Source organism: Callospermophilus lateralis, chromosome 15 (genome assembly GCF_048772815.1).
Source record: "Callospermophilus lateralis isolate mCalLat2 chromosome 15, mCalLat2.hap1, whole genome shotgun sequence".
NCBI lineage: Eukaryota > Metazoa > Chordata > Mammalia > Rodentia > Sciuridae > Callospermophilus > Callospermophilus lateralis.
Genome location: NC_135319.1, coordinates 80,457,783 through 80,477,619, shown reverse-complemented (window position 1 = coordinate 80,477,619; position 19,837 = coordinate 80,457,783). Strand labels below are relative to the sequence as shown.

Here is a 19,837-nt window from a genome sequence, read left to right as displayed (position 1 = left end):
TGAAGTGTGGGGGAGCAGGACTTGAGATGGGCATCTGCCTGGAGTGGAAAACCTCTGGATTTCAATCTAGGTACACACCACCTGCCTCCCAGCCAATCTCCAATCTTTCCTTCTCTTCTCCAAATAGTGTCCCGCTTCTCCTGCAGCCTGGGCAGCATGGAATCCTGCACCTGCAGGAGGTAGGAGGGGCGGGGGGAAGACTCCTGTCCTGCATGACAGTATTGGAGTAATCTACATGTGGACAGCCCTACCCCTCCTCCATACGCCAGGACCTCATTTAGACCCAAACAAACTCTCTTTGTTCCAGATAGGGCCAGGTCAATCCAGGAATGACTTTGAAACTCTTGCCAGGAGCTAAACCCCAAAAGTCTAGAGGTGGCAGAAAGGTGATTATCCAAACCTGCTAAATACCCAGGACTCCACTGTCCGTGACCAAGTGAGAATTTCAAGTGTTGAGTGTTCAAAGGAAAGCTGCCAATGGGTGCTCTGTAAATCATTTGTGCCGGCAGACTGACCCCATTATGTCAGCTAATCCTGGAAATACAGGAGGTAAATTTAAATCTTCGAGCATGAAGCACTTAATCAATATTCTAAATGTTTTTCTTGCAATTTATGCTTGCAGAGCAATGGGGTGCTTTGGCGTCCCGTTAATCTTCCACTGGAGAAGAGGCACTGTGAGGGAGGCCAGGGTGGTAGGATTTTGCATAGGATGCCCCATGGGAGAGCAGCCCTGGGACTGAGGGAGAGGTGCTTATTTCCATCCCAGGTTCCTGGCAGGGAGCAGGAAATTCTTACCTGAGCTTCTTACTCCCTTCTCCCAGTAGGGTTGGGCTGGCCCCCATGGGTACTTCATTGGGCTCTCCTAAGTGCGAATCCTGACTCTCTCCCAGTGCTGTGTGATCTGGAGCATGTTACTTACCCTCTCTGAGCCTCTGTGTGAATCATCACACATGTTTTGAGGTTCTTGTGAGCATTAAAGAACAGCGCAAATACGCAAAGGTTCCAGCACAAGGACTGTCCAACCCTTGGCGCTTGGGAAGTGACCATACTCTTAACCAATGTGATGCCCTAAAGCCTTAGAAAGTTAGAGCTCTTAAATTTTGCCTTCTTCATTTGTGAGAAGGGTTTGAAAGGAACATTACCTTGGCATTTTTAAGATGTCAGTGTAGAAAGTCCCATGGATGGAAGGGAACAAAGGTGTGGAATAGTCTTTGGACCCCAGGCCAAGAAGGAAAGGAAATCAAAGGACACTAGAGAAAGGACCAGGTCTCCAGGGATTGGAGCTGGTCTAGATCCTGCCTCTCTGCGCCCAGCAGGCATCTCCTGGGGGCTCCCTCCTGACCATCGGTTCTTGGAGCTGTGAACCATCAGCTCTCCCCAGGCTTGGTTACCTGAGTGCATGTCTGCCAGGGTCTTGCTGCATCTCTAACCTGTGCTGACCCTGGGGACAAGTGACATAATAGTTAAGGGGAAACTCGTAGTGTGGAAAGGAGAGTGTTTCAGAACCAGCCCAGCCGCTGAGCCTCAAAGCCCAGCGCTCTTATAACTTCCCGTATCTGCACTCTACGGGTCCAATTATGTGCTTATTAATTTTCTTATATTAAAAAAATTAATTTTTAAGTTGTTGATAGGCCTTTATTTTATTTATTTATATGCAGTGCTCACACACACCAGGCAAGTGTGCTACTGCTGAGCCCCAGCCCCAGCCCATGTGCTTACTATTGATCTTCAGAATCTTATTTGTAGAAGCTCATCGGAAGCTGTTAATAACATATGTGAAATCATGGGTGCAATGTGTTCTCTATTAAAATCAGTGTATAGATATTGATAGTTTGTATGCTACCTACCTACCTAGTGGTGGTGGATCCACCACCAGTGGTCCTGAAACCCCACTTTGAACACCTTGTAAACAATCTAATCTAGAACATACTCCTGGACAATTTGCTTTGAAAACTTGTATCAGCTCAGCCTTTTATGGTTTGGTATTCATGAAGCAATACACAGTACTTCCCGTGAGTCATGTTTGCGGTAACCCCAGAAAGCCAGTACTGTTATTCTTCCCATTTTTCAGACAAGCAACCTGAGGCACAGAGAGACTTGATCAAGAGAGGAGAAATAGCAAAGTGACATTCACCCTCCTCTGTGTTTAAATGCCTTCACTGTATTACCCAACTCAGAACACTTCAAACATTTTGTTTCTGGATAACATTATTCATCACTATAGATTAAATCAGTCCCTAAATTCTTGTTGAACATCTGGCAGATTGAAGTGTCGGACTGGTTCATAAACTAGCATAAAGAAAAATAATGAGGCCTATCCTGACTCCAACTGGTGTGTGGCAATACAACTCAATTCTGATGTTAACCACCTGGAGCTAGTGTTGGACCATGGCTAAGGGCACAGTCCCCAACAAGACTGCCTTCATTTTGGATTCCTGCTATGCATCAAGGTTCCCAGGCCTCCTGCACTTCTGACCAGCTGGCTGCGTATTTAGGAGTTTGCAGGACGCCCTCACATTGCATTCACTAGACCGAATCACGAAACTCAGGAAAGTGGTATACTTATAATAACAGTTTTAAATAATACAAGTCAGGATCAAGTAGAGATGCAGCGAACAAGGCCTGGAAAGATCTCTGTCAGGGAATCTCTGTGCTCTCTCCCCATGAAATTCGGGCATGTCACCCTCTTGCCCCACGGAAATGTTCACCACCCGAGAAGCCCCGCCAAGCTCCGTGTCTGGCATTGACATTGGGGTTGCATTACGGAGGCACAGTTGACTGAACTGCGGATCACGTGCCTGAATGCACCCTCACCCCTCCCTTCCACTCCCTGGAGATCAGGTCAGGCTGACCTCCCCTGGCGCAAAGCCCCAACCCTGTGGCCGTTGGTGGGTTTTCCTGGTGACCAGCCCGCCTCCCAAGTCATCTCATTACCATAGACTCAGGTCGGATGCCAAGGGCTCCCGAGTAACAAAGACAGGCCTGTCACTCCAGAAATTTCAAGGATTTAGAGGTTATCTCTGAGGAGCCAGGAACAAAGCCACTCGGATTCTTTATTATACAACAACGCCTTGGCAGAGTTCATTGTTTCAAAAGGTAATTTTAATTCTAGAGATACCCTCATAAGAAAACCGGAATTCAAATCTTGAGCATGAGCTTATTTTACCACTTATTAGCCACAAAGCGGTGGGCCAATTGTTTGTCTCCTCTGCCTCAGTTTGCTCGTGTGTGAGATGGGGATGAAGGCAGGAGAGTCTCCCGGGCTGTGACGAGGGTTCACCGTGCTCCTGTGTGGGAGGCGTGCTCTCTACCTCCCTGTCGTGGCTGTGACGTTAGCCCTGCTGGCCCTGCGACACCCCCAGCCCCCTTCATCCCACCTTCAGTAGCCGGGGCCTGGCAGAGTTGTGAGTTGCTTTGTGAGCCCTCTTCCCAGGGGCCTTCTGGTCTTGGCAGCCCCCTGGTGGGATTTTGCACAGATAGGACAGACCTGATACAGATGAGAAAAAGCAATGAGGCCTTGTCAGAGTGGTGGTTTAGACAAGCCGTTTCCAGTCAGATGCTTCTCCACGGGAGGCCACTTGCTTCTCCTGACGTTCTTTGCTGAAGGTGGGCCGCACGCCCTTCTGCCAACCACGGCAATTTGTGAGGACTCTTGAGTGACCTCATGGCTGTGAGCTGACCAGTCCCCTTGGGTCAGGCTTACCCCATGTTGGCCCTGGATCGTTGTTACTGGGGACTGTCACAGGCACTGCAGGATAGTTAGCAGCATCCCTAGCCTCCACTCCAGAGACCAGTAGCATCTTTCCCCCGTTGGGCCAACATAAAATGTCTCCAGGCGTTGCCAGATGCCTCTGGTTGACAATTACTGCCTGGAGGGGAGACTTCCTCAAAGACCCTTTTTTCCTTTCTCTCAGCTTCCGCCCTCATAGCAAAAGGAGCGTAAGGAGGTATCAGCGCAAACTGGCACATTGGACCAAATCTTCCTGGGTGGCCCAGACAAGAGCAGTGCTGTGGTTATACTTGTTCCCGTCCCTGTGAGCTGTCATAGCAAAACACTTCACATGGGGTGGCGGAAGCAGTTTTTTTCTCAGAGTTCTCAAAGCAGGAGAAAAAATAATATATAATACGGTGCATTTTCTAGAACCCACGATCAGGGTGCAGGCTGTTGGGTTCCTGTGGGACACCTCTTCCTAAATGGCCGCCTTCTTGCTGTGTCCTCACGTGGAGGAGGGGAAGAGCTTTGGCTTCTCTTCCTCTTACGGGCACAAATCCCATCCTAGGACCTTGTCCACCTTATCGCTGCCCAAAGGCTCTGCGTCCTAATGCCATCATGCTGGGCCTCAGGGACTTAACACATGAACCAAGGGAGACTCTGGATCATTCCCTGATACTATTCGAAACCCACACTGGGAATTTTCATTTTCCCACGGCAGCACTCCCCTCAGGGTGGTACCTGTGGACAGTACCATGGTGACGTGGACTTGAGCGCTTGAGCTGTTTCTCGTCACTCAGTTCAGGGACCTGCAGGAGCCCTAGCCTTCTGGGACATCTCACTTCACTTTCTCCTGAGCAACTTTTTACCCGTCTAGCACACTGGACAATCCTGTGCTGGGGACATCTCAAAGGGGACTTTTGCCACCTGAGTGGAGTGTTCATGCTGAACTACAGTGGGGTTCCTCACCATGGACTGGAGGAGAGGGGAGCCTTGGGGTGGGGGGCTGGGGGTTGTGACTCCACAGTTTGTGACTGTGGCAATGTGGTGCTGTCCCCAAGCCTTTTGGGTAGGAGAATAGCTTGGGCTGCGTATTATTGCTGCTATTTGCTTCAGAGTCTTTACAAGGTTTCTACCATTTCTATATAATACGGTGCATTTTCTAGTACCCACTATTGTTTTTGACTCATTGGAAAAAAAAAAAAAATTCCCAGTCTTGGCTGCCCCTGGCGCTTCCCTTACATGATGTTCTCCTATTAGAGTGAGTTTGTTTCCCTGCTCTGAGAGAAATGAGCTGTGGGGGCTCTTCTGGCAGCAGAGTGCTGCTAAGCTGCGTCACCCCCAACCCAGGCTGCTTCTAGGCTCCCCTGGCAGCCTCACGGCAGAGCCCCGGACCAGGCTGCCAAGTGGCGCTGGGGCCTGAGCGGTGGGCCCAGCTTTTCCCAGCGTGGAGGCTGCTGGTGGCCTCCTTGGACTTAATCTTCCTAGTTCCAGGTGCCAGCAAATGAGCTCAGAGGGAAACTGCATCCCAAAATCCACCCACACCAGCCCTGGGAGGACAGAGGCTGTCGTAAAAACATTTTTTGAAATAACTGCTTATAGAGCATTTTCAAAGTCCTTCAGCCAGGAGAGTGCTTGAATTCAGAGCTCAGAATTGTGTATTACTCCATCAGTCCAGCATGCCAAAATGTATTTCCAATTGTGAATTTAAACCCAATTGGAAGCAGAAATGTGCAGGCTGTAACTGATACCTAAAAACGGGACTGTACTCTTGAGGACCAGGCTTCCTGGTAGGTACGAATGCGAATCACCTGCATCACGGTGTCAGGTATAAGTAGTTGGTGCTCAGAAACTGAACAGGTGACATTTTTAAAATCTCACCGGAGGCATAGGGAAAAATTTGCCTCTGTCATTATCCTTTCCTTAATCCCTGGGATCCTACTAAGTGCGCAGCCTTCAAGCCCTGGAGGCTGTGACTCTCAGTTCTGTGGTCGGAGGGACATGGGAAAGGCACCTGCTGTGGGAGACAAGCTGTCCCAGCCAGTCTGCAGACATCAGGTGCTGGGCTGCCTCCGAGAAGCAGCTGTTATCAGATGGTGGGCTTCTGCAAACTCCATTCAAGTAATGATTTCTTTGTGATTGGCATGTTTGCATTGTCTCAAACTTCGGTTCAACATATTGTTAGAATACATAATACTGTAATTTAAGATTATTTTATCAGCAGTAAAGGGTTTTTATAATTCGTTTAAAAAGTTGTAATGGGCTTGAGCATCTTCGGTATAGTTAATAATACAGCATTTTATAGCTGGCAGTAAAATTTCAGATTACGGTTTTAGCGATTGTGCAGTTCTATTTTATAGTTTAATAATTGTTCAAATGGAGGAGAATGTAAAGTTCCTAAAAACCAATTTAATGACTTAGAAAAATAGCTTTTATCAAAATCTATTGCACACCTTTAATGAACCCAGATGTCACCTTTTCAAAAGGCAGGTCACAGGATCTATTTTTCTCAACCACGGTGTAGCCAGATGCCCTCCGAAACACACACAGTGCAGTGTCTCTGAGTTACAATTTTCCTTTTTTATGCTTTCATCCCTAATATCCTATAGATAGAATAAAACTATTTGCTAAGCGCAGGGTGATGCCCAGCCAGGCCAGAAGAGCCTCAGCTGAGCAGGCAGTAAATTGGTTCTCTTTTGACAAGGGTTTTCTTTTTACAGACAGCCCCTTGATCACACTGCCTCAACCCCTGCTCCAAGTCTAATAGAGTCTCTTATTAACGCCTCCAAATAACTCATACTTCTCCATTCTGTGAAGCAAGTGACAAAAAGGGGAGCCCTACATTATAGTTTAATCATATGCTATCATTACAAGTAATAAAAATGCTAGCATATAGTATTGGAGAGAAGGCACTATCTCATATTGTCATTGGAAGCGTCATTTGTGTTATTATATTTCTGGAATTTGCTAGGGGTATGTTGTCCAATAACTACATAAAAATGCTGGCCCTAGGCCAAGCACACCATGGGGAATCGGAGCCCAGAAGACCCTTGAGTGCATTGTGGTTCTTGGGTAGACCAGCTCTGGCTCAGAGCCCTGTTTCTGTTTCCCAGAAATGACACCAGTCAAGGAAATCCCAAGTGACAGGTCTCTTTCCTGTCTGGGGTGCAGTTGGGGGACCTGGGTTCGTAGCCCATCACCACTCTGTTATAACAGGGAAGGAGGGCTGCGCTTCCTGGCTCTGTGGCCCCATGGAGAGTGGAGGTGAGGCTCCCTTCTCACACACTTTAAGCCAGTGTAGCTCAAGAAAATTCAGCACTGAGTGTGCAGGTGCTTATGAGGGATCATGCATACAGTAGGCCAGTAGGGAGGTGGTTCGTTCTCAAAGGCACTTTTTTAAGAAAAAAAAAGGTAGTTTTTTTGTGGTTGTTGTTGTTCTTTTTAGCTAGACATGGCAGTAGAGTGTACTTTGACATATTGTACATGCATGGAGTATAACTTATTCTAATTAGGATCCCATTCTTGTGGTTGTACATGATACGGAGTTACCCTGGTTGTGTTTTCATGTACAAGGATAGGAAAGTTATGTCTGATTCGTTCTCCTGTCTTTCCTGTTCCCCTCTCCCTCCCTTCCCTTCACTCCCCTTTATCTAATCCAGAGAACTTCTAGAAAAAGAGGTTGTTACACACGTAGGGCTTATCTTAGCAGATGAAAGGGCCAGGTTTCTTGCTTCAACAACTTTGAGCTCTTCCTGCAGCCTAAGAAGGAAGGTCCTTTAATTTCTTTGATCTCAGAATTGCCATCTGTCTTGTGGAAATGATGAACAATACATTACCTAGGAGGAATATAATATTTAAAATAAAATCCTCCAGCCCAGTATTCTCGGTCGCTGTTTTGCCCTCATGGGTGGTCTTTGCTGTCTCTGAGGTAGGAGGAGCCTGTGCTAGGTGGCACTGGCTCTAAGACTCATCTGGGAAATGAACCTGGGCTTCCTACCGGTGTGCTCCCTTGGAGAAGTGGGCCTTGGGCTGAGCCAGGTGTGTATGATCACCCATTTACATGATGTCTTCCCCTTAGCATCATTTCTTTAAAAAATTGGAACAACTTAAGGCTGAGGATGAGAAGACTAGGCCGCCCTGGGTGCATTCTGGAAAGAGCCATTAGGCCACTTGCACCTGTGGTCCAGAGGGCAGTGAGGGCAGCCCATCAGAAGGACAGTAATTCAGCAGTTGGACAATTGCTTAACCCAATTGCTGGGTAATAAACATGCTTAATAAAAAGGAAGAGGATGTCTGCACCATCTTGGCTATAAATATGCTCTCTCACTCTGGGTAACCTAGGAGAATACCTCTGAGCACACTTAGATCACCTACTATAAATAAATCCAATTTCTTGTATTCCCTACTGACCTTTTATCTTTAGGACTTCTAACCAACCGTGCCTCCCTGAATAATAGGCTCTGCTCCTGAGCAAGCCATAGGATTCATATATGTGGAAGAAAATGGCCCTGGTTCTCTTACAGTGTAAAAACCTAGAGATTTCCTCCTCTTTGCCTCTCATGTTTCAGGCCCTAGAGGGACTACATCATGGATGAGGATGTTTAGAGAAGAAATAGTGATGGCAGGCATTGGGCTGATATATGGCAGTTTTTCCTAAAGTGACCATTCCCTGCCTGCCCCTCAACTTCAGGGACCTCAGGTGGGATGAAAATACTCACCTCCTAGGCTCTCCTGGGAGCAGAAACCACCCTGTCTAGCCTGACCTCTGGCTTCTGATAGTGGCTGCATTTGCAGGAGTTGCACCTGGTATCTGCAGTGAGGCTTAGGAGGAGCCCCTGTGCTTTGTACCCCTGTAGCCTCTGCATCACTTCTAGATCTGTTCTGCTAGCTGTGTGACCCCAGGCTTATTACTGCACCTCTCAGAACCATCCTTAGCTGTCAGCAGGATAGTGAGAGCTATTTTTAAGGGTTGATGGAAGGAGTGTGGGAGATAACAGGTAGAGGTCTATCAGAGCCAGAAGGCATGGATTTTGGAGTCAAAGACACTGGGTTCAAATCTCAGCACAACCACTCCAAGCTCTGGAAATTTGGGCAAGTCCCAGCCTCTCTGAACTTCTGTTTCCAATCTGTACAAAAAGGAATATTCTTTTCAAGAGGGAATATTTTTTAAAATGCATTTGGGATCTTCCTCAGTGGAGGCTACTAGTAATTGCAATGTCAGACATCACTAGTTGCCTACTTAGTTTTCCTATTTTTTTCTGCTAAAAACACATTTTTAAAAATTTATATATATATATATGATTACCTTGATTTTTGCAGTGATAGGAGTGCACCATCTTCTAACCCAGAGGCTGAACCAAAGCCCCTGGCCTGTTTTATCTCCAAGCAATGGAGTTTTTTATCAAACCATAGTCACCGCCATAAGTCACAGAGCCATTACAGGGCCGCACTCAGCTGCACATAAATGCATGGGAGAATGAGAGGCTTAATAAATATTATCTGATGGTGAGAGGCTGTGGGTCTGATGAGACAGGCTTCATGCGCTTCTCATCAGGGACCACAATGAATCTCTTCTGTTGCTCTTGCACATTTGCATTTCCAACTGCACATTTGAGAAAACTAACATTTCCTTTTAGGGCAGTCCCTCTTCCTTGCCTGTACACCATTGTCACTAAATGTTTGCGCCGCAAATCCACACCTCCCCCACCCCCTGCCACTAAAACGTCTTTCACACATTGTTTGGCATCATCTTATTGTTAATTGGGCATAATTTTCTAAACTACAGCTCATAATTGCTTCTTGTCTGAGTATCTTACTAATCAAGCAAGTTAACCATGAACAAAAACACACAGCAGTGTGATGTATTTTGTAACCTCTGTTTGCCCCAGTGTGGGGAAAAGCAAAAGAGATGTAAGATGATCCTGTGAAGATAGGAAAAGAAACAGGACGCCAGGCCAGAGTGCCCTGGGGAGCTCCATGACAGGCTGCGAACGCGCCTTTCCCTCTGCCATTAGTGTAAAGTTACAAGTGCAGGCCTTCAGCATCGTGGAGCACTGGAGACTGACGGAGCCCGAGGGACGGCTTAGCTAATGGAGCACTGTTGATATATCTTACTGGATGGTGTCTCTCAGTGCATCCATTTTTAAATCAAAGGAATCACAGAGGATCATGAGCCACTTCTCTTCAATATAATGTGCACAGCCAAATTAGCCTGAGGGTTTACAGTTTACCCCTCCTGTCCCAGTCCAAGACTGACCAGAGAACACAGAGCAGCTAAGACATTGTCACCAGCAACTTAGAAGGACATCCTTCTAAAGTGTCACACTTGATTCTCACAATCACCCTGCTATGATTTAGACACTAGGACAGGGATTAGTACTATCATAGCTATTAATTGAAAAGCCAAGTCTAGAACCTCTCTAAACTTGTGGGTTTTGAAGTTTTTTAGTTTTTTTTTTTTTTTTTAACCATACCTTATCAATCAAGTCAGTACCAGGTGCAAATTCTAAATTATAGTAGAAGCTCTCTTAACCCACCTTTACTTACCAGCTCACCATGGAAACCAGCCTGTCCATTCTACAGACAATGCACAAGGCCCAGCAAATGCTCCAAGCTCATGGCTGTCCCTTTTTCTGCCCACCTGTGCCCTTTGCTGTCTCCAGTTGACACACAAACTTACCAAGCCGCATCTTTTTGTACTGATTATATTTAGTATTTTATATTTTCTGTACAGTGGTGTACAGAAAAGCATAATTGTTTCAATGAAAACTGAGCTGAATACATTGGAAAAAGCAAGTTTCTAAAAAAAAAAACTGTAAAAGACTGAGAAAGACTCTAAAAATGTAGAAAGATTGCACTGAGATTCTTCTGTGGGTGTCAAAAACAAATGCCACTCCTGTTTTAAGAAACCCAAACTGGGATTTGCCGACCATGATTCAGAGGTATTGCTTGTAGAAAACATAAGGCAAGGAAACTCCAGTCAGCAGGCTCTTAAAAAAAGGGTGGCCTTGGTCATGTATCCAAAAATTACTAAATGAATGACATTTAGATTTTAAAGTGGTTTCACACAAATGTGTCATTTTTAAATGATTTTGCCTTTTCTCTTAATCTCTCAATTGACCAGCTACAGATCCAGTCCTGGGCATGGTCGAGCAAGGGTTCTGCTGTAGGCTGCCAGTCAGTTCTACTAAGTGGCCCAGTTAGACTCTGAATACCCTGTGGGTGCCAGGAACCCACAACCTGCTAGGCTCTAGAGCATGTTCCCATGTCACCTTCGAGGTTACCAGCCCCACCTCTCCAGCTGGCTTCATTTCAGTTCGCTGTCCACATGTGCTTGGAAGCCTTGTCCAAACTCAGCCCGGCCACAGTCTGAGCCAGACTTTTTCCAGGTGGGAGAAGCACCGCTGCCCCCTCTGCAGCCTCCCCTACCAGTTCTGAGGACCTGGCACAACTTGCCCAAACTGACTCAACTTGGCAGCCCTGGGCCTTCCTGAGCCCGCGCTGAGTGAAGAATCTTTACAAGGCCTTCTTAGAGCTTAACGTAATGAAAGCCTTTGGCTGAGGTTCAGGCGACGCAGAGACAAAGTGTTTTGGGAGGGATATAGAGGACACCTGCCAGTCCCCAATTACGTGGTAGAAATGCCACTTGAGGATTATTGCCAGTCCCTTCTTGGAAGGACACTTCCGGCTCATCTTGGCTTTGCCCCTTGTTTCCTCCTGGCAGAATTCTGCTTGAAGGAAATGGATCCTTCCCTGCTGAGCACAGGCTCCGCAAGACAAACACCCAGGCCCAGGGGCCCTGAGCCGGCCTTATTTATGTGTCCACTTGTTTTACGCAGCTGACTTTACTGCACATTATTCAGACCAGGGACTGCAGGGGTTGTTACCGAGTTTGTAGGAAAAGCAAATCACCAGGAAGGTGAGTTTCAAAATAGACAGCGGCAGGGATTTTAGAAAGGCTGGCCAACTGCTTGTGACCAGACCAGCAATAAAACCTCTTCAGCTCTCCCAGAAGTCAATACCCAAATCCAAAAAAGCTGCAAAAAGTAAAAGGGTCCAGAACACTCTGCAGCCCACCATGACTTAGCTTGGATCCACTCGCAGCCAGCCTTGTTTTTTTTCTCCCTGAAGTTTCTTTTTAGGTGCAGAAATTAATTTGAGCAAATATGTATCAAGTACACAATAGACTTGTTATATGATAACTACTACCCATACAAGTCTATAATCAGAGGTGTCTATTCAAATACAATGTGAAAAATGCAAACTCTGAAGCAAGCTGCTCTGCTCAGTTATCATTTGGGATTAGGAGTACACCTTTCTTCTTCCTACATTTGGTTTTACAAGGGAACATAAGATATGCACATTTAAATTGAGAGATGGCTTTGAGTTCTGGACTTTGCTTCCAGACTATTTCAGAAAGAACTCATGCATTGGTTTTCCCTAGCAAGGGTCCAATTTATGCTGTAGAAGAGACTCGTATGCTAATCAACCCATATTGACAAGTGTGATAGATGCGGCGAGGTACTTAGTGAGTTCTGGAGAGCAAAGTTGATTGCATTTTACAGTCTGTGTATTTCTCTGTTTATTGCTTGTATTCTGTCATTAAGCAAACAGGTTCCTAATATAGCAAATCTCTCTAATCAGTAAAGCAAGGGAGAAAAGAACCAGAGCATCATTAATTATGACTATTTGGCTAAGCCTGGACAGTCTGTTGCTATTGGATTGGGCAGCTTCCTCTGGTTTTATTTTCTGGAGGTAGAGCAAAAAAAAAAAAAAAAAGGCTTTTCTTCTGCATGGAGGGGAGAGAGAGAAATGTTCCATGCCCTGCTGGCTGACAGCTGCCTAAAAACCCCAGATTAAACACTGGCTTCTCTACAGAAATGGAGTCCTGGGGCAGCAAAGGCCAGGCTTCGAGCGGGTATGCTTTTAAGTCTCCAGTTCCATAAACAGAGCAAGCATGCTGCTCACAAGTCTGACCTGTCCCCAAGGCTCTGCAGAACCTACTATGGGCAGAACCATGTGGGTACCTGACTCTGAGCTATAAATTATGGGTGTGCCTGTGTGTTCTGCACAGAATGCCATTGGCACCAAGACTGGCTTTCCAAATGCTAATCACTGGGTAAAAGCAGGAGAGGCCCCGCTCTGACTCCAGGTAACAGAGGTTAACAGCATCTAATGCATTTATTAACCCTCTGGTGCCAGGGACTGGCGAGGTCTGGCCTCGCAATTACAGTGCTCTGGAAATTCTATTATGCAACGTGCCTGGACTTGCGGATTACTGCCAGTGACAATTTTATAACAGGAAAGCAGTAGATACCGGAGGGGACAAGCCTTCTGAAGAGCCTAAAGAACAGTTTCCTTCTTTTTGTAGAATGTGGTGAAGGTTACTGTATTCACGTTTGCATTTTTTCCATTCTAAAGATACAAACCTCAAGGTACTAGGTCTTGGTGGTGATGTTTCCACAATGCAGAGTCAGGCGGCTTCCCCAAACCACATCACTAGGAATCAGCTGCTAGGAAACACTCTTCATACTGTAATGTTGGTTCAGGTGGACTGTCGGAAATACGTTCTCTCTCCTCTTTCTTTCTTTTTCTTTTTTTTTTTTTTTGTTTTTGTTTTTGCAAGACATATCTTTTTTTTTTTTTTTTTTTTTTTTTTTTTTTTTTTTTTTGTGGTGGTGCTGGGGATTGAACCCAGGGCCTTGTGCATGCAAGGCAAGCACTCTACTAACTGAGCTATATCCCCAGCCCAACACATATCCTATTTTAAGACCATAAACTTTAAGGTTCAGTATCCAGATAGGTACAGATTAGCTAAGCTGTGAGTTGAGTTCCTGACTATCCTAGAATTAGCAGGGTTGCAGGGCTCACAGAAAAAAACCTCATGCTCTGTGCAGGACTTACATTATTATATCTTTGGTATTACCAGTTTATAACACAGGGATAAAAATGTATTCTTTCAGTTTCTAACTTACCTTACTTCTTACAAAGTCTGAGATTTCTTTTTTCCTTTTAATTTTCCTGGGACTATCCCAAGTGTCAGTAAATGGGACAACATTTAAACTATATATGTACTCTTTGCAAGAGTTGAAGAAAGAGGACATCCTATAATTTCATCTGCTTGCATTTATCAGATCTGACTAGCAAGACAGTGATTATTTGGTGATGTTTTCACAAATACTCAATAAATGCCTTTAAAATGTAGAAATAACAGGTTTCTTGAGCTTCTAAAGTGGGCTTTAAGTCTCTGATTTTCTTAAGTAGATTCTGGATCTGCAGTTGAAAGTTTCTGACTCCCAGCTATTGCTGGGTGTTCACAGAGTGAACAAGATGCCTAAGCACTGACCAGCCAGATGCACACAGCTCTGAAAGCCGGGCTCTGCCTCTCTGCCTGCAGCTCACATGCTGTTACGGGCACTGCACAACTTTCTCTCTGTAGTTCTTGCCCCCCAGTCTAGGCAGCAGATCCTGTCTAGTCTGCATCTCATTTGGTGAGGCATTTAAAAAGACCTCACACCTTTGTGCAACCTTTGATCTTGTCACTTATGTGCCATCTGCCATTCCAATAGCTGGTAACTTTTGCCCTTCACCTATTAGATGCACAGACCTTATGGTGGCCCCTCTGGGTTTAGGTGGACCTCAGGACATCTCTGCTGTGCCCTACCCTGCCTCTGCAGTCATGGTGGTTTCCCAGAGAACTGGGACCTCTTTGCAGGAAGCCTGTTCACAGTTTGTGGATGCTTAGTGGTTAGAGCTCTGCGTGCTGGGGCCTGCTCTCAGAAGCAGTAGGTAAGGGCCTGGTGCAGTCTACCTGGAACTCAGCAGTTCGTGCAGTTACGCGAGTCAGGGTGGTCCTCCAGGACAGAGGAGTTGGGGCCTCATGCCTGCAGTTTTAGTCAGGCCAGTGGCGCTGCAGGGAGACGCAGCCAGATGCTGACCCTTAGAAGTCAGTAGGACGGCTGCTCGGGGGCAACAGGAGCCCAGAGACTTCACACACTTTGAGCCTGTCTAAGCTCATGTTCCTGTGATTGAACACTTCACACAGCCATTCCTGGAGGGAGGAGAAAGCTGGCAGTGTAGACCTGGGCATGTGGCCCTGGCGCACAGTAAGAAGCCTCCGGTGACTGATGAGGCCCGAGATCTACCTGCACAGGCCAAGCCACTTAGTGATGTCTGGGAAGATGGAGGCGTTTTCTGGCCCCTGCTGGAAGCCCTTCACAGTCATTCCATCACGGCGATATTCCACTAGGGCCACCTCAGATTCCTGAAGTGACAGAGAAATACAGCTGGGGAGTGTCACCATGAGCAATGTACTGCCCACAAGAGCTAATCCTATGGAATGGAGGACACCTGCCCAGTCCTGGTGCTGTCAGAGACCACTGTGGCCCAGGACACTAAAAAGCAGCTTAGCTGTGACCACTGCGCAGGCTGGCTTCTCGGCGCAGTTTAGTGAATGCATTAGTTATGCAGAGGCTCTTGGCAAGGGTTTTTGTCTTTTGTAGATTATGGCCTAGAAAAGAAAAGGCAGAATGGGATGTTTTAGGGTCATTTTGGTGTCTGGGCACAGTTCCAATCTTGGATGGAAATAACTTAAGTTCTACACATTATTCTCTGTTGGTAACAATGCAATGGACCAGATTTGCTATTAATATAGATTAAAAGTAGGCTTTTGAGTGAGGTTCAATTCCTCTTTCAATTTCCCCTCTGATCTCCTTATACATAACATTTAGTGACCTTTGAACAGCCCAGGGATGCTTCACAGTGTCTTATTCCCGAAGCCTGTTTAAAGGTTCCTATTTCACATTCACAGCTGGCATATGCAAATATAGGTAAAGATTATGATGCTTTCCAAGGAGCATTATGGTCAGTAAATTACTCGTTGGGCCAACCTGCTGTACTTTCAGCCTAGCATGTCTTCAGCGAGTTGTAGAAGTCTTGCAGCATGCAGGCAGCGAGACCCACACTCAGCCAGTCACTCAGGTGCGCCTTGATTCAGGTGGGATGCTTTATGGGGTCTTATCTTACCAACAAATGAGCTTTCTGTCTTTTGGAGCCAAAGGGCTGCAATTGCTGTGGATGAAGATGGCGCATCAGGGGAGAAGTTCTTTGTGTGGATCTGGGGAAGGGTAGAGACTGGGGGAAACACTGTTAATGCAGGAGAGAGAATGTTTGTTCATACAAGAGCTGACGAGATTGGATGCATCCTGACTTTACAAGCAAATTGCTGCCTGACCTTCGAAAAGTCACTTAACTTCTCGGGCTCTCATTGTTTTATTTTGTAAATAGAGAGAGCTGTATTGGGTCAGTGGTTCTCATAAGTGTGTTCACTCTGATTGTTTGAATGATGAAACTGTTCCTCCCACTGAATTCTTAGGCAAAAGCCCAGTGGAGTTGGTCCAGTTGAGGGAAAACAGGGAGCTTAAAGTCCTTGCAGCTAAGCCCCCTGGCAACTGCCCAGAAAGCAGTTTTAAAATTGGTGGATCAGGATCTGCACTGCCCTGCTTGGTTCCTCAAAGGTGGCCATCTGTCCGATGCCTGACCCATAACCAGGGGGAGGTGTTCTTACTAGTGCTTTCTGTTTACCACCCTGTGAACTTTAGAAGTCTGGAAAATGGTAGGAGCCTGGTAGTGTTTGTTGACTGGAATAATGAACAAACAAGCAAACAAACAAACTGGCTTTTGGGAGATCCTGTGTGTTTACTCGTAAGTGGGGATTTCTATTGGCAACATTCTCAAGTAGAAGGAGGCACTCCCCAGAATGAACATTCAGAAATACAAATAACTGGCTACTTCCTGGTTTTTCTTTTAGAAGCTCAGTCCTGCCTGGACTGTCCCCAGATGTACTAGTGACAAGTAGCAATTGAGCTTTTCAAATGAGGCAGGTCTGAGCCGAGACGTGCCATGTCAGACACCACCAGATTTTGAAAACTCAAGTGTGGGGAAAAAAAGAATGTAAAGCATCTCATTAATTTTTTATATTGATTACATGTTGAAATGGTGATATAGTGGGTTAAATAAAATATATTATTAAAATTAACTTCACCTGTTATCTCTTTATTAGGTGGCTACTAGCATATTGTAAATTATGGATGTGTCTCACAGTTGTGACTCATGTATTTATTGGGCAGTGCTGCCCTGGATCATTGATTAATGGATAATCAGTAATTACTCTTCCTTATTATGTTTGAGATTTCTCCCACCTCTCCTTGTCTTTCTCCAGGCACAGAAGCTGAAATCCAATGTTTCGGGAAGTACACATCTCTGTCTTTCTGATGTAAGTCACGTTTCTTTTGGGGTCTTCCTGCATTTATAGACATAGCCTTTGGGCTCCAGGGCACAAGATGATACATGAGGCTCTGAGGCAATAAGGTTTCAGGTCCAGGAAAAAAATGAAGCCACCCTCTATGTCCATCTGCCTTCTGAGCAAGGTGCAGATTTTGGATTCAGTGCACAAAGTTAGAACAAAGTGTAGGACCCAGGATCTTCATCTAAGATCCATCCCCAGCACTGAAACCACTGTTCCGATGCTATGAGACTCTCTGAGAGCACAGTGATATAAAGTCATCCAGCACGGAGAAGATGCATTGGGCTCTTGGTGTCTCCTGGATGGCCTCTACCTGCAGTTCCTCTGACCTTCACAGGGACACAGAGGTAGAGAGTGCAGGTCCCATTACTCTCCCCAGTTCACTGGTGAGGAGAGGGATAATTGTAGTGTGCTGATCCTAATTCTTGTCCGCCGTGGGATGTGGTGTGATGGATGTAGCAGTGTGGCTATGGGATGGAGGAGTCCATCTTGGGAAAGGACAAATGTGTTGATGAGTCCTGAAGCCTGGGGTGTGGACTGGGTGACAAGGAGTTGGACAAGCTCCTTGCCCTCTCTGACTGTTCCACTGTAAAACCCAGAGTGGGACTGGCCGGTGGAGGGGAAAGCCCCTGCCTGCTCTGTCTGCCCCCAAGCTGGTTGTGGCCCATCTCTGTGGGAACTGGGCCTTGACTAGGAAGCTATCCAAGATGGCTCCTTCCTGCCCTCATTCTGTGGTGGGAGGGAAGCCAGCATCCCTCCTCACCAGAACTGCCTGGAGGAAGCATTCCACGTCCCACAGCTTCTAGGTCACCTGTGGAAGAGGTGGGGAGGTGGCAGAGATGCCCAAGCTCAGTTGTTTTCCCCTAGAATGGACCTAAGGATTCAGTGTGAAGGAGGAAGCAATAGCATCTGCTAGAGCTTGTCAAAAGTATCTGGGTCTCACTCAAGTTCATGATTCCTTCTCATGAAACGAACAGGTCAGCAAAATGAAATCTCAGCGGTAAAATCTTGGGTCAGCTTTGGTGAATGGGTCAACCAGGAGGAGCAGGGAGCAGGGAAGAGCAAGAGTGTGGTTTATCTGTGATGAAATGAATATGTACCATGGATGACGATGAAAACATTCTCTCTTACAGCGGGATTACGAAAAGGACGGTCTGGCTGGTCCTTCCAGCCACATAACCACAAAATCAATGGCGGCACCTCCACGCTGCGGTCTGAGCCCACTGCTGGTTCCGGTGGTAACTGCTCTGTCCACCCTATTATCTTTATCTTTGGCAGGAACATTGTAGCTGCATTTAAAAACCATACGGACATGTAAAAAGACAAAAAAGTTATCTGTTTCCTGTCCTCTTGTATATCTGAAAATCCAGTTTTAGGAGCTCAGTTGAGAAACAGGTTCATCCAACTGGAACTTTTTTTTTTTCTTTTTTTAAAGAAAGCTTTTTGTGATCCTTAGGGGCTTCTCTGGACAGTCTGATGCAGTCCTGCATCCCACACTCAAAGGCTTTGGGGCATGCTGTACTTAAAGGGGACAGTTTGTAAATTTGGCTGTAAAGCCAACTGGGGCCATGTTTTGATGATGATGGTGGTGGTGGTTTTAAAAGTTTTCACTCTGGCATTTGCTAGCTAGAGAGGAAGTTGGTCTTTCTAAGGATTCTCTCACATCTCATGTAATGGCTTTGATTTCTAATGACAAATGGCAACCTAACATGGATGACAAGCTTTTTTTTTTTTTTTTTTTCTGTCACAAAGTGAAGGTCATCATCCAGATTGGGCTTTGTGGAAACAAGCTTGTACCGATGTTCACCTTTCTGTATGTACTGGCATTTTCCACACTGATGTTTATGTGCATAATCAGTTCTATGCTCTCCTATGAAACAAAACACCGATTACATCCAAATGTAGTATCTGTCTTTTAGTCAAGATGAGGGGCGGGGAGTGAATGTGAAATTTCACGGTTCCTTGGTCATTGATTGACACTCTCCTAAGCCTTACCTGAGTGAGAAGCCCTTAAACTAACAAGAGTCAATATAGCTGATGGTCACTCTAATACTCTTTACATTTATGAGGTTATATGTAGAAAAAAAAATTTTACTACTCAATGATTTCAACTATGGGCTTTCTATATTTTGAGAGTAATGATATTGTCTTCATTTTTTTACTGATGGTTTAATACAAAATACGTGGAGCTTGCTTTCGTCTCCTGAGTGGTGTAGCTCCGATATTAACTTCACAAATACAGCTCTTCAAAAGCAGACCCTGAGGAGCTCCTGCTTTAGCAGAATGCTTAGCATCGTGTGACTGCGGGCGCACCGGAGGACTCAGAGCAGCCAGGCGTCGTCTTTTATCCCGTGTTGAAATGCAGGTGTGCACACAGGCAAGGAAACCGGTGGCCACTCGTAAGTGTTCTGCACTGTCTCATGGCACAGTTGCCAGTTGACACAACTGGACGCCTTGGTTTCCAGAGTATTGGACAAAAGTGGCTTTGACTGGGACAGGGGATGGGATGTGCTGCCCTGTCTTTCAATGCTGATCCATGCCGGGGTATGCAGTTGTTTTCCTAAGTCTTTACTCCCGACTGCCTCAGCCCGTGTTTAGAAAGGGGTTAGTCGGGAGTTCATCCAGAATCTGCTTGTGTCTTGTTCTACGTCCCCCACGACAGACTGTGGCTGACAGAGCAAAAGCACCAAGGTCCGTGGATGGAGAGAGGTCAGCGTCAGATGCCCTGGCGAGGCGCATTGGTTGGCAGAGACAAGCAGAACAGGGCAGGGCTCTCATGGAAAGGCTCCTGGCTCTGTTAGCTACAGTAGTTCCCATCCTTA

At 46.1% G+C, this 19,837-nt stretch overlaps 1 protein-coding gene across 2 annotated transcripts in view; it reads left to right on the top strand.

Annotated features, from left to right (window-relative positions):
• The window catches only part of Gfra1 (GDNF family receptor alpha 1), a 188,688-nt gene extending 170,374 nt beyond the window's left edge, over positions 1-18,314 (top strand). For both annotated transcript variants that reach the window (XM_076834590.1, XM_076834591.1), the window contains 2 exons: positions 16,932-16,985; positions 18,149-18,314. In XM_076834590.1, the coding sequence (XP_076690705.1) occupies positions 16,932-16,985; positions 18,149-18,304 (210 nt within the window). In that variant the 3' untranslated portion in view covers positions 18,305-18,314. The remainder of the gene's footprint in view (positions 1-16,931; positions 16,986-18,148) is intronic.
• The last annotated feature ends 1,523 nt before the right edge of the window (positions 18,315-19,837 follow it).